We start from the raw sequence: 15,071 nt of genomic DNA on the forward strand, positions 1-15,071 counted from the left end.
GGGGATGTTTTTAAGTTTAAAAGATATCCCGTGCTTCGTCAGAGAAAGCTGATGGACCGGGAAAGACCAGGAGATGGGAAGAAAAGAAGAGCGAGAGAATTACGCGCGAGTGGGGAAGGAGATGAGTTGACGGGGCTGGTTCCTGCAGAGACGGGTTTTGGGGCGTTTGTAAGGAAAAACGGGACCCTGCAGGGAGCGGGTTCACCCTGGGTGAGGTAGGTACCTGCTTTTCTCATCTGTGTGTTCATAATACCTCTTTCTGTTGAAAAGTAACAACAATAATGCTAATTTAAAAAAAAAAAAAAAAAAAAAGAAACACCACTCCAAAATCTACCCTTGGTAAGAAGGGCTGGCGTCTTTTTTTTTTTTTTTTTTGAGAAAATTGCAAGAAAATATATATATATTATTATTTATTATATAACATCGTCAACATCAACACCACAAAAAAAAAAAAAAAAAAAGTAACATCCCAGTTGTTTTCGTTCAAGCACTCTGTGTTGAGAAAGGCAGCAGGAGCTTCGTGTCCCCTGGAGAGCAGAAAGAACAGGAGGGTGGCGGGGGGGACAAGGACACGGGGCTGGCGGTGGCAGCAACACAAATGGGGTGGGGACCACAGCGGGGGAGAATTGTGCCGATCTGTTGATTTTTTTTTTTTTCTTTTGAAACAAAAGAAAAAAGGGGGGCGGGGGGAACAAGTCACACGGAGGCCGATGACTATTTCATCTGTGGTTTCAATCAGTGTCCATCTCTCTCGAGTGCTATTGGTGAACATTCAGTTAAAGAGTCTTGCAAAATACTTTCACTTTTATTATCAACAAGGTATTTTTTCCTTTCCCTTCTCCCATTTTCTTCTTTTTTTTTTTCCTTTTCTTTTTTTCCCCCCCCATAGCTAATGCTCTTGCTTTTTCCCCCCACCGCCTCGTTAGCTGCTCTCGCTCCACTCTGGCACCATCCCCACGCCGTGGACCGAGTGGTACTGGTGGGGCGAAAGGGTTCGAGGCACGCCGTGGGAATACAGGAATTCTGCGGGCTGTAGGCTGCTGGGGGGGGACTGGATGCCCGTTTGAGGTCCACACTGCCGGACGATGGGTTGGTGAGAAACCGAGGTTTGGTGCTGGAACATGCTATGAGTATCTCCGATTTGGGGAGAGGTATGGTTGGCCACGCTGCCGAGCCGGGGCATGAGCGGCCCCGAGGTGAAGTGGGCAGAGAAGTGTTGGTAGGGTAACCTGTCCATGGGCTGCATGGCAGACACTGTGCAACTGCTGTAGGACGGGACGCTCGGCCACGTGTTGCAGCTGATGTCTTCTAGGCTGGGCACGGGGTCCGTGGGGGGAGCAGAGCTGGCATACATACATGCTTGGCGCTGGGCGGATTCAGTCCTGTATGAAGTGTTCAGTCCCTGCTGCTGGGGGTAACTGGACCTGTAGAAAGGATCTTCTTCTGCTGGAGAAGTTTCCATGTAGGGCTTCTTGTAGGGATGCTCGGTGGTGGAACATTCCTCATCTGTTGAGAGAGAAAACTCCTGGTAGCAAAAAACAACAACACTGTGTCCTCGGCTGAACCTCCTTCTCCACAAATCCTCACTTTACCAAGGACACAGTCTGCACAGAGCTGATCCACACACTTCTCTCAGGGCAAATCCAGATCCATTCTTTGGAATCAATCTGAATCAGAGAACAGTTTGGGTTGCAGGGACCTTCCCAGCTCCCCCAGTGCCCCTCCTGCCATGAGCAGGGACATCTGCACCAGCTCAGGTTGCTCAGAGCCCCGTCCAGCCTGGCCTGGGATGTCTCCAGGGATGGTTCAGCCACCACCTCCCCGGCCAACCTGGGCCAGGCTCTCACCAGTGTAAAAAATTTCTTCCTCACGTCTGGCCTGAATCTCCCCTCCTTTAGTTTAAAACCATCACGAATCCTGCTGAAACCAAGTCTTGCACTTGGCCCCGTTTGCTGGGCTGGGGAAGGGATTAACTAGGAGCTCTGGGAGGAAAACCAAGACTATAAGATGCTGCAGGGATCCTGAGGCTCAGCTTGCTTGGTGATACCCCAGGCACAACCCCACACCACCCATCTCATCTTCTTTCTGCTGCCAGCACTTTGTCCAGAGGACTAACATCTGTCTGCGGATCCAGTGGTCCCCAGTCCCAACTGAGAGGCTCAGAGCTAATGCTGTGAACTAAAAGCCTTTACAATTATCTCCTTTCATGATAAATGACACAAAAATGGAGACCGTAATAAAAATCCCCCCGGGAGAGCATCAGCGATGGCACAGTTGAGACAATCAAACGTGGAGTTTTCCAACCCTGTTCTTTAGCTGTGCCAAGGGAGCTGGGCACATAAATCCACGCGGGGCTGTGTGCTGGAGCCAAGCGTAACGAAAAAGAAAAGCAAATTTCACAGCTAGAAACAACAAGGCACAGCTTGCAGAGCCCTTTGTTTCCTGCAGCATCCTGGGCCAACAGAGGGAAGGAGATAAACAATTTAGGTGAAATCTCTAGGGTGAAGCAAAATGAATAAATGGATATGCACTTATTTATTCATTCGCAGGGTCATCAAATGAAATCCAGCTCTGCTGGAATGGATGGCAAAGTTCCCAGGGACGAGCGCTTCACCAAGAGATTTTAAGGACAGCGAGACAAGGGAAAGGGAGCTTGTTCTGACCCAGATTAACTTTGCTGCTGCTGCAAGAACAAGATTTCTGGTGCAAGCAAAAAAAATCCCAGTTTTCTCAAAGCCCTCTTGGCTGCACCCTTTCAACAGGGGTAAAATTTGAAAGAATGCTGAAGAAATGGCCTTTTTCAAATTTCCTCAACCGACATGTTTTGGGTTGCAATTTTTTTTTTCACCCCCAAAATACGAAAGAAGGAAAAACAGTTCCACAAAAAAAGAGGATCAAAAGCATCTGCCCCCCAGGAAGCACTTGCCAAAACACAGATGCTGCCGCTGGGCCACTCCAGCACAAGTGCCCATATTCAGGACGTGCAGATGGGCAACAAGGCACCTTTTGTTTCTTGTAAACATGCACATACCCTTATTATAATACTATAAACAGCCCTGTGCTTTCTCCTGGAAGCTGCACCCACTCAGCTTGTAAAATAACCCATTATTTCCACCCAGGTGTCTACCACATCCAGCTGGAACAACTGCTGTTGTTAGTCTTGGTCCGACAACCCCAGAAAACATCAGGTACCATGGTACAAACCGTGGGGACTTTCCCCTTGGTGTCCTGTGACTTTATAATAGCAGCTGCCCATAAATTCAGTTTCATTCCGTGTTTTTTTCTTGACAACAGCAAAACGCAACTCCTAAGTCCCAGCAATGCAGAGCCCTGATAATCCAGTTCTCTTCCTCCTCTGCCTTCTCTTAAATAAGGACGGAAAGGATGCGATAACGAAGCAATGCAATCGCATCTTTAAAATAGCTAGAACAGTAAGCAGAGAGGTGCAAAAGTGCATCAATCTCCTTAATCCTGATGAGGTTCATTTTATATAGGAGCAGTAGAGATGATGTGGCCCCCTGAAAGACAAAAGCTGGAAGCACAGATCTAAGCTCACCCCTAAAAACGGGTCTATCACACAAGATACATCTGGAAGAACAGCCTGAGCTCTCGCTCTTACAGCCAGCCTAAAAGTTTTGGCTCCCTAACCCACCACTGAGTAATAAGAACACTAGGGTGGAAAAACAATGTCTTGTAAAATGAAGCATTGTTCTGCTAATAAAGTTTTCAGCATTAAACCACATTACTCTGCTGGCATTAGAAATCATTGGCTTGGGGTTTGACTGTTTATTTTAGTTTTTTAAAATATACAACACAAACCAGTCAAACTTTGTTTTTCCGTTGTGTAAAAAATGCGCCTGACTTACAACCTGAGGTTGCTGATTTTTCCATTTAGCCCCGACATTTCACTGCCTGCCACAGCCCAGCCAGGCAGAGCCACAGTTACGGGTTCGCTTCCAGAATTCATCGCAGGTGAAGCAAGAAAAACAAAAACAACAGAACTTCGGTGGAACCCTTATAGGTGCCCTCTCTTCTGTAAGCTCTTGTGATCGCTCTTGTTGGCGTCCCCAGAGCCCGGCTCGCCGATGTCTTATGTGGAAATGGCACTGTCACTCCAGATTTAAGATGTGTAAGGACACTGTGCCCATCTCCAGAGAGGACACAGAGGCTAATGAAGGACCAGAGCCAGCCCTAACAGCTTCTGCTGCCCTCTGGCCCCTCTTCCTGATGATTTTCTCATCTATGTAACCTCAAAGTGCTGGAGAGGGAAGAGAGCAGTCCATCTTCTTCATCAGATGGGATGATGCAGAGCAGAGAACCTCAGCTGGTGCCAGCTGAAGAATTTACACTGGTCCAGGCTCTCTGGTCTGATCTGGCACTGTCCCACCACTCCTGGCAGGGGAGACCAGAGCCAGCCCAGAGCAGATGAAATGCATCCCTGTGGGGTGTGGAGCACATCTGGAGGTGGAAGAGGGACATCTTCAAGTAAGAGAATGGCAAAAGGAAGACAAGTCAAACAGAGCTGTCACACAATGCTGAAGGTTGAAATTTAAAGTCATCCCCACCTGTGCTAGAGCCTGCACAGTATGTTGCAAGGCCATAAGTCTCCTCCAAAATGTCCTTTCACCTCAGCATCACCATAGGCAGGACATAGGAGATAACTGCCTGCTCTGAGTTTGATTCTTGATGTTGTTCCCTGATAGCACTCCATTGTCCTTTTCCTGTTGCCACTGAGCCCTAGGAGGTGCTGGGCACCTCTGGGAGTTGCTGACCATCCTGGGAGATGCTGATCATCCTCCACTTCTGTTGCTATTCTTGGAAGCCAAGGGTGACGATCAGCTCTTGTGACCAGCCCCTCGATACTGCGCAAGCCTCAAAAAGCGAAAGGTTCTGCCAAGCCGTGGAAGCTGCCAGTGCTTGGGAGAAGCTGCTCCGAAGTGGATCCAAGGAAAACGAAGCCTGCAGAATGGGGTGGAAACTGGCTCCCTCACAAGGAATTTGATGATCTATCTAATGAAGGAGCGAGAGCAAGAGCACAAGCAGTTCCAAGATTTACGGTATTTACTACTTCCAGCTGGGTTGTAAATACCACTAAAATGGCTTTTTAAATGGAATTTTCCCAATTCCAAGATTAGGGCCATCCAGAATGAAATGCAAACATGTAAAATCTCTGTATTTCATGGTGCACCGAGCCCACCTCTTCCCCTGGTGTAAATCCAGAGAGCTCCTTTCCAATTCATGACAATCAGCTCCCTGGGACAGAAGACAATGAGGGATGGGACCCAACTGTTTTAGTTTTTAAAGCTCACCCACACTTCCAGGACATTACAGAAGGTTCATCCCAACTTTGTGAAGGAGACACAATGGGTGATTATCACCAACACTGCTGTTTTATCCAGTCTGGTATGAATCTAGCCTGAGCCTGAATAGCCAATACCAGTGTGCAAGGCTGCCAAGAGCTCTCAAAAAAGATAAGATGGATTCAACCAAAATGCGCATCCCTAAAGGAAAAATAAGACGTACATCCTGGAACGTGAAACCTAAGACACGTGAGTTATTTCAGCAATCTCACAGTTTTCTATGTGGCTGTGTTGCACTGCAGAAGAACGCAACAGAAAGGGTTGTGGGCAGAGACAATCCAACGCTTAGAGCTGGCAGCTCTTCAAGAGGCAGCAAGTTGCCAGTGCTGCCTGCAGAGACCCAGGAGGCACCTCCAGATGGGAGAGAGGGATGCTTGTATGAAGCTGCTGAAACTACAGCTCCACAAGAAATGTGGCTGCACAGCAAAAGCTGGGAGCACACCAGCCCCACTAGCAGCCACCTTGCTCTGGGCTCCACTGCATCTCCCCAAGCTGCAAACATCTCCAGCTGCAGCATAGCTCAAGCCTTGGCCAACTTATTGCATCTCCTAACATGGGCGGGACGAGCAGGACGTTCTGCAACAAGACATTCCATATCTGACTTTTGTCCTACAGATACTTTGAGTGAAAGAAAAGCTGGGTGGGATGAGGGAGCAACCAGCTCAATCACTGAAGAGGTCTATCCACCCTAACAGTGCTTGTTCTTGTGCAGAACGAGGAAAGGCATTGCTGCATCTCCACCAACCTCAGCAGAGTAGGAAGGAGATGACAGACACATTCTTTCTCATGGGCAGGGTCATGTCCAAGCTAGGTGGCTGAAGGACACAGTCCTTGCTGGTTGAAGCCGGTGGATTCTGCCATGTCCCTCTTCTCCCTCAGAGTGCCAACATGACAACTTTCATAAACCTCCCCAGGGAGAGGCTGTTCCAGTCGCCTCCTGTTCAGCATCACAAGCATCCCAGAAATCTGTCAAGTGGTTGAGATTGTGTAAGGCTGGGAGGGAGCAGAGGTTTAGAGAGATGGCTTTTTAGTTTGCAGGAAGTCTGAGGGAGAGGATAATACAAGGGAAAACAAGCCCCAATGCCTTAATTGGGACGTGGGGCTAAAATGAAAGACAAAAAGCAAGCTGCCTGCTGGTAAGTCCTTTTGGCCTTCTTCAAGCACAACAATGAGAGAGGGAGAGGTGGAGAACAACCAGAAAAAAAAAAAAAGGCAAAGTTCTAACTGGTCTTTGTTGCAGCCTCAAAATCCACATCAAGAACTGAGGCCATTCCTTGGTAGGATACAGGATTGGAGTTAATCCATCCTCTCAAGACCAGTCTCTTTGCGAAATGACAGAAGTAATCTCAGTGTAGAGCGGGGATACAATGCAGGATGATTCTTGCCTTGAGGACTGCCATTCCCCAGCCTTCAGCATGGTCAGAAAGTGCCTGGAACAGCAACCCCATAGCACCACGCTGGGGTCATTCCCAATGCTGCGACCCCACACTCCCACCCACGCACCAGGAATCGCCAGATTTGGGGTTCTGGGATGCGTCCTCCCTTCCTTCCTCACTCAGAAGATCAGCTCCCTGAAAGAGAGGAGCCTTCAGAGATAACATCCCCTCGCAGCCCTGCTGCTCTCCCCTAATGTAACTCCATATCAGATCTACAGAGTGAATCCATCTTGGCTTGACAGCTAAGAACAACACTGTCGGCCACAGAGCTAAATCTTTGTCTTAGGTCACCAAGGAAGCAGAAGTTGAATAAGGTGCCTTTGAGCTGCTCGAATACAGACCTATTCTTAACTGAGCCTAAACCAAGACTTGACCTCCTGATCAAAAAGGGTACATAGAAACATCATGAGATGTCAAAGCTGGAAGGAGCCATATCTGAGAGACTATCTTGGAAAAGAGTGGTGGTATTTGTTACAGAAGAAACAGACACCAGCTGGTCTCAAACCCAGTTGAATTGCCCTCTGCCCCTGCAAGCACTTATCCATAACCGCAGCTTTGCAAAAAGGAAACAATCTGCTTGAGATAAACCCTAAACTGACGGAGGAAAAGTCAATGTTTGCAGAGTTGATGATCCAACAAAATCAATAATACTTCCAGTCCAGAAAAAGGACAGAGGTGCACTAGGAAAGAGCACGGTCTTGCTTTCATTTTTTCTTAGATGGTGAGGCTTGTTGAAAGTCATTGAGAAAAGTAGGAAAACAGGAGAGCTGTGAGGGAAAGCTTAATATTTCATGTAGAAAGGAGAGGCTGGAAAAAGAAGAAGAGGAGGAATAGTATAGGCAAGGTTATTTTCCCGAGTTCAGTGAAGATCGTTGCTCGGTGCTAGAAGAAAGTGTCACGCTCAGTCTGAGTTTGAGACAAAACATTGGACCACGTTCCGATTTATCTCAGCAGAATTGCTCATCTCTAGTGACTTTTTTTTTTTAATTAATTTCGCTTTGCAAAGAGCTGCTTGGCAGCTTATGTTGGCTCTCTGTTTCCCATTAACTTCGTATTTCTTTTCTTTAAGCCCTGGTGGCTGTTTTCGATTTACTGGATACATGGGGAGGGGGGAAAAAAAGGCGCAGGGAGGAAAGCAGAGGCTCAGGCTCCTGAAAAGTAGAGCTCCAGGGAAGAAGCCGGTGGTATCGGACAGGACATTGCTTCTCTTTGATTAAAGCATTTGGCGGCTTTGATAAAAGGCCCTTAACGGCTTGTGCCACTCAAGCCATCATAGAGATAATGAGGGGCGGTCAGGCCCACAGACAAGGCCTCGCTTCGCCAGTCTCCTGCACTTTCGCAAGGGCCACGCAGGCCAAAGGGGGCCAGGGAGCTTATTCCAGGGCAGATAGTCGTCTCTTTTGTGACAATAAGAGGAAGTGAGATAATTGGGGGATTGAGGGAAACCACCCATGGAGACACCACTTAGCGGGAATCCCAAAACTGGAAGGAAACCTCTGCTGATTCCTTATCACGTTACAATGCGGAGGCGAATGATGAATTGCCCTGCGGTGTGGGGACACGCAGCAGTCGGAGGTTGTCCAAAGGGTTTGTTGCCATTTGGGCCAGCCTGTTTTGGTCAGGCTTTTTTGCAAAGGGGAAGAGGAGCGGTGAAAGCTCGGCTCCTGGGGCAAAGGAGCACCAAGGATAGGTCACAGGCTGAGGGACACCAAGAGTGAGCAGGACTTGCTTTTCCATCGCCAACTTTGCAGGGACCCAGCTGTGTCCCAAAGCCTCACACTCACAGTCCTGCACCAACATGGGGGTAGCAAGGGACACACACCCCACCTTGGATCTTAGGGACACCAGGAGGCCTCTGCAACTCCTTCTTCCCTACCTCCCACCCAGTTCAAGTCTAACATCACCATTTCCAATCACAGCTTTGATACACCCTCTGCAAGCACGAGCGTCACCCGGAAGGGTCAGAAAATGACGCCTCTGCTTTCCACTCTTTGGCTCAGTCTCACATCCAGAAAATATTAAGATTTATCAACTTTTTTTTGCTTTGCTTATATACTTGTACACCACACACGTGCTCTTACAGTATCGAAGGGATTCACCAAGGATGTGAGAGATCATTTCCACTGCCCTCCTGCCTCGTCTGCCAGCACTCCCCAGCATCACTACCTTCGACTGTGTGTCTACACTGCACATCCCAGCGCCCCAGGGGTTATGTTACTAAAAATAATGACATGTGGCTGACTGATAGGACCGTGCAGGGAAGCAGGAAGAGATCTGCTGTGGGGAGAGGCTACCAGGCTGGAGAAATTCTCGGTGCATTCAAATGCCACGGTGCATGCTGACTCCTGTTAGCATTTTCCATGCAACGTAGACTAAAACCTGAGAGAACAGAACAGAGGTGGGTAGTAATCATCTCCTGCCCACCCTGTAGGGTTGCATTCAGCCCTGGAAATTCCCTATTTTTTTCTAATTGCCTGGGGTGGAGCTGATCTGAGGCCTTTGCTATCTGAATCCTGCAAGTGTTTCTGCCTCTAAGCATTCCCATTGCTTTGGGAGAGACTGAAAAATGCTCACTCCCGCCCAAGAACAATTATCCCATCGATAACACGGGGCTCTTCACGCCAGGACGAGCTGAGCAGTCAGTGTAAATCCCTCACAGTTTGATCCTTCAAGCTCTGTCAAAGCAGGTCAGTCACACCAGAGGAGAACGAACATGGATATTATGATTTTCAATCCCACGCCCCATTCATTAGACCGAGCATTTAAGTGGAATTGCTTTCTGCATACAGACAACTGTCTCCCAACCACAACACTCTCAGTCAAAAACTGTGCAAAATTCAAGCTGTCAAGGTATCTCCACTTGGAGATTAACCCTGTCTAAGAGGGCTATGGAGACAGATAAGTCATCTTTATCTCCAGCACCAGCTATCTGACTGAATGTGGATTCACTGTGGGTGAACGGTTCTGCCACCCCCTCCAAATCGCTTGCTCCCAGCCCAGCAGAGATGGGGTTCTAGCTTAACACGGGTGAGAGGAGATTCCCAGCCCAGCCTGGAGGAGCTGCCCACCTCCAGCACACAACCTTCATCCCTTGCTCATCCTCAAGCATCAGTGTAAAGGAGCCTGAGGCTGTCCAGCGAGGGGAAACATCAGAAAACAATGCTGATGGTCATGTTAGGAGGGGGAAAGCACAGAGTGGAGAGCAGCCAAGGCCTGACCTTTTCTCTTGGTGCAGTGGTAGATCTGGCTGTGCTCCTGGGAGATGGGGTAGGGGTTGGCAGGCGGTAGCAGGTCCTGGGAGGTGCTGGATACCCCGTTCTCGCACTGGTACTGGGAGCCCAGGTTGGAGGAGGCAGAAAGGACTCTGGTCTCACCACTGAAGGGGCTGTGATTCGAGGACACTTTTTGTCTCACCGTGCTCCTGGGAACAACCGGGTACTCTTTACTAAAAAGAAAAGAAAACAAGGCAGAAAAGCAATCAATTAATAAATACATCAGTGGATTAATAAACGAAGGCAGCACATTAGTGTCATGGTGGTTGTTTACACTTTCAGGGAAATGGAGACACCCCTCCCAGGAGACTGCAGACCCATCACACTTTATCCATGCAGCGTTCTACTATTTCACTTCCCTTTTAGATTTGCGCCTCTTCCACTACAACTGCTGTTTTACACCCATACATCGAATAGATACATGCAGTTATATCTAAATACACAAGATTTATATTTACATATTGTGATAGCATTTATAAATTATATACTATTTATATTGTATATGTGGATGTGCACATGCATGTAAATAAAAACCTCCTTTTACAAGCTGACTTGTAGAAGGATTAAATATTTAGATCTACTTTTTCTCCTTATGGTAGTTGTCCCCATTCCTTTTCCCCAGGGTCCGCCAGCCTTGTTGTCCTGGACAGAGGATCCCTGGACCAGAGAACAAGCTCCACTCCAGAGCGCTCAGAAAAGAGAAATAAATAAATCACCAAGACCTGCTGCACACCAGAACCACAAACCTCAGCAAAGCCAGGCTGGGAGGGTGAGCACTGGTGGAAAGTCTGGTTTGCTCCCTTGCCCTGAAATATGTTTTGAAGCAGGGATGCTTTGCCAACGCTGGCTGCAAATCCCCTCTCCTACAAGACCCTACAGTATGTTTTGGAGACATTTCTCTAAGCACATCAGTAACGTGGCTGGACAGGATTATTCCTGCTCTGCAAGGGGGAAAACTGAAGCTGAGTCTCAGAAACTTCAGGTGAGGTGCAAGACTCCTCCTGGGCTGTCTCCAAGGTAGTCGGGTGCTCCCTGAACCCACAGACTTGCTAAAACACATAAATATGAGGTAGCAGCACAGGAGCACCTCGCAAAGTGCCACCAGGCTCAGAGCAGCCACAAACCAAAGCCCAGATTCTGACATAAGCTTTCTTCTTTGAGGCTATAGCTATTGGACCAAGCTGGCTTTGAGGTATCCTACTCACCTTCCCAAAACCATTATGCTGGAGTAAGAACAGGTCCTTAAATCCCATCAGCAACTCACCTGGCCACTTACACATCGAGGAAAAGCACTGAATCTCCAATTAACATCCTTCAGAGAGGACCTATCACTGGAGCAACTCAGAACTTGTTTACAAAATTTAACAATCCCAATTGTATAAACCTACTCACAGCAGGGAGCTTTCATCCAAACCACTGCTGTGGTGGCTGCCAGAAACATCAAAAACCAAGCTGTGACGGAGGGAAAACTCACCCAGGAGCTCAAAACCAAATGTATGTGTCTCTCATTGTGCCATGAAAGCTTTCCAAACCCCAGGCACCGGTGGCTTGCCAAGCGGAGCCCATTCCAAAGGTGGGATTTCTTCCCCCTGAAAGCCCAGCAGCTCCTCCCTGCGGGGCTGGCAGGAGCAGGGTTTTCCACCCATTGGGCTCACCGACCAGGCAGCTTTTTCCCAGAACCCAAGTCCAGGATGTGCGTGAGGAACAAAAGAGAAACGGACTTGGAGAAAGCAGAGAATTACCCCTCAGATACTCAATACAGCAATGAATGCCAGGGGCTTCAGAGGACCTCTCTGCCTATGGACAACCAGCACGAGCATTTCCATCCCAGAAAGCCACTTTGGCGGCTTTTCAGGAAGATCAAGAGCTACGGCTTTCAAACCTTCTAGGAGGTCACCCAGCCCTATCAGGTCACAGTTCTGAGCTACCTGCTTTTATCATGCTCCACCTTCACACAGGGATCCTTATGGAAATAGTATCAGCATGACACCCCAAATCTGCATCCCCACCAGGTTTCCCTTCCAAGGAGACAAGCTGCAGGGAGGTGACACGTGGAGCTTGCCCTTAGCTCTCCTCCCTAACGAGAGGCTGCTGCGTGGCTTAGCTGGTTCCTTCTTCCTCAGCTCCAACACCACCGACACCAAATCCCTCAAGAAATGGCAGAGCCTCATTTTTTCTGTTGTTCTCTGTGGCTCTTTTTGAGATGACAGTTGTCACAGTTTCTCCCTGCTTCAGTGGGGTAATAATTGGATGTCTCTTTGGGAGTGTCATCATCTCCCCATTCACACATGGGGTTAGATCTGCATGGGCGTTTCTTACAGCAAATTCTCAGGGGAGCACACAGAGACCCCATCAACAGCAGACCTTCACTGTGCAAAGCGCCACACAAGCACCAAGACACCATCCTCATCCCAGATACTTTTCACTTAAATCTACACCTTCTCCATCCCAATGGAGAGCTGAGAAGAGCAAAATTCAACAACCTGATTTTTTTCTTGATTAAAAAAAAAAAGTTTCCTTTCCATAAAGGATCTATATACCTGAAACGGTAATATTTTTACCCCAACATAGGCAGTGTCTGGATGCCACACTCCTGTTGTACACTGGGGACCAAAAATTCCCTTCAGAATGCACTTCCAAGGAGACATATAAGAGAGGACCATAAGAGAGGACCGTGGTGCTCTGCAGGAGACACGGTGGGAAGGGGGAGTCACAATGGAGAAGGAACAGGTTGGAGACACCAAGTTTCCAAACAGCAGTTCCCAGGAGGTATCGCAATGACTTCTTTCCAGACTGAAATATTTCCATTTCAGTCAAAACATGTTGGGTGCTATTTTTGTCAAAAAAAAAAAAAAAAATCAACTATTTGAGGAGGGAGAGGAAGGAAAGTATTTTCTAACTAAATATCTAAAATATTCTCTTTCTTTCACTTTGCCATTTTTCTAGATACAAAGGCAGTTACCTCTGTATTTCTACCTTTTTCTTCCACATAGAAGCTGAGCTCTAATAAAGTGATATCTTTGGTACCTTGTAAAGCAACAGTCACCTTAAAACATTTATACAGTTTCCTGAGCCCACTCAATATGCAGCGTGCACAGCTACCATTGTAGTTTGTCCTTCAGTCTTTAAAAATGTATCAGATTCTCTTTTTTTTTTTCCTTCAGTGCCTAAAAGTCGCTATTCCCAAAATAGCTGGTTGTAATCCCAGGCCACGGTTTAATGGAATGAAAGGTTTTGTTCACTGCTGGCACAAAGTGGCTGTTGTGTCCAGAAATTTTGCTGTCCAAAAAAATTGTAGCAAAGGAGGAAGGGAAAAGAATTGTTAAAGCTTGACTTACACAGGCAAGATGGGAAATTGTGCACACAGCAAGGAAGAGACCATTGTTCCTGGGCCAGAATGTGAGTTAGGAGTTAGTTTTACATTAGGGTGTTAATGGGCTTTTTTCTTTTTTTTTCATTAAAAATGTAAAATTAGAAGAAGAAAAAAAAAAAGCTGGTCGGGGAAAGAATTTACAAGGAAGGAAGCTGTCACTGGTCTATTTAAAGTCTGTTGGAAGCTGACGATGAATATTCGGTTACCGCAGTTGGTGTATTACAATAGCAGAGCGGGACGGGGAGGAAGAAGGAGCCACATTGCACAAGGTGCTGCACCGTCTCTGCACCACCAGGCTCCCAGCTGAACGGCCACCAGGAGAGAATATTGCTTTGATTTTCGTCAGAGCTTGGAGGAAGAAATCAGGGATGAGGTCCAAGTCCATAGTGAAGGCATTCAGTCCTGAATTCTGGACTGAGTTCTTAAGTCCCACCTGATTCGATGTTTCCCAGACCCGTAGGATCAGACACCGACTCTACATAATCGTTTCCTAATAGCACACACATTGCTCTTTAGAGGATCAGACCTTACAAGTGAATCCTTCCTGCATTTTCCAAGCACTTCCACCCAAATCAGACCTCTGCCAGGTGGAATTAGCCAACTCGGTCTCATTTTCTCTCATGACATCTTCCACCTCCCCTGGCCAAATGATGCCCTCACCATGACAGAGTCAGGAGCTCCATAAGATCATTTGTGCCACAAATTCATATCTACCAAGTAATTCAAAGGAGCAAATTCAAGGAAGGTTTGTAATCTCAGAGCTCAAAACCTTGTTGGCCTCTGCAAACCGATAAAAACTGCGGAAAAATTATAAACATAGACCTTCACAGAGTGACATCCAGTCCACTTTCTTGCTTATCACTATGCTGGAAGAGAGTCATAATTCTCAATTTATTTTCATGTGCAGACTTGAAGTTTCCTAACGTACCAGCCAATGCATAGTAAGTGCAGCTGCCAGACAGAAACCTTGTTAAAAATCTCTTGGAAGAGCCACGGTTTATAACCAGGAAGTTTCTGTGTTGAAGTATCCAGCCCCTGCTGGCCCTAAGCAAATTATTTTAGAAGCTGCTTCTGATATTTCTGCAGCAAAGCGTTATCTACCAAGGCTCTCCAGAGCTGCTGTACCTCATGGTGACAAGATTTCCAAAGACCTATTAAATGTCAGGCCTCAAGGATCATACTGTTACCCACTCAAGGTCAAGATGAGGCATGATACAGAAGAGGATTTCCCCGTGTTTAGCTGCTACCACATTCTTAGAGCATCCTTTGAAGACTCTGAGCTAGATACTGTCTCGATCTTGTTCATGATAGCAATTCCTACTCTAAAATCTGACCAAAGGTATATCAGTGGCCTAATATAGCAATTCCCCTCCACTCTTTCCAAATTGCCAGGAGATTTTGACTCCTTGGTCAGTCACAACAAAAGAACAAGGTGTTTGCCATCATATCCGTCCTGTCCCCTCCACCTGCCCAGCACCTGTGGATACAGCCGTGCAGAATCAGCCCCCAATTCCAGATGTGCAGATACAACCCAAAGGCTTCTGCTTTTATATTTCCTAGGCCACCAATTGTTGTCCTTCCTGCTGAGTCTCAAGAATGGGAAACAAATTGAGGTCAACCATAACAGATA

The 15,071-nt window shown here is 47.3% G+C and overlaps 1 protein-coding gene across 2 annotated transcripts in view; it reads right to left on the reverse strand.

Moving 5' to 3' along the window:
* Positions 1–922: 922 nt before the first annotated feature.
* TBX5 (T-box transcription factor 5) overlaps positions 923–15,071 on the reverse strand; it is a 38,562-nt gene continuing 24,413 nt past the window's right edge. For both annotated transcript variants that reach the window (XM_065646591.1, XM_065646590.1), the window contains 2 exons: positions 10,015–10,241; positions 923–1,506 (listed from right to left, as the gene is read on the reverse strand). In XM_065646591.1, the coding sequence (XP_065502663.1) occupies positions 923–1,506; positions 10,015–10,241 (811 nt within the window). The remainder of the gene's footprint in view (positions 1,507–10,014; positions 10,242–15,071) is intronic.

The sequence above is a fragment of the Caloenas nicobarica genome, chromosome 16 (genome assembly GCF_036013445.1).
Source record: "Caloenas nicobarica isolate bCalNic1 chromosome 16, bCalNic1.hap1, whole genome shotgun sequence".
NCBI classification, from domain to species: domain Eukaryota; kingdom Metazoa; phylum Chordata; class Aves; order Columbiformes; family Columbidae; genus Caloenas; species Caloenas nicobarica.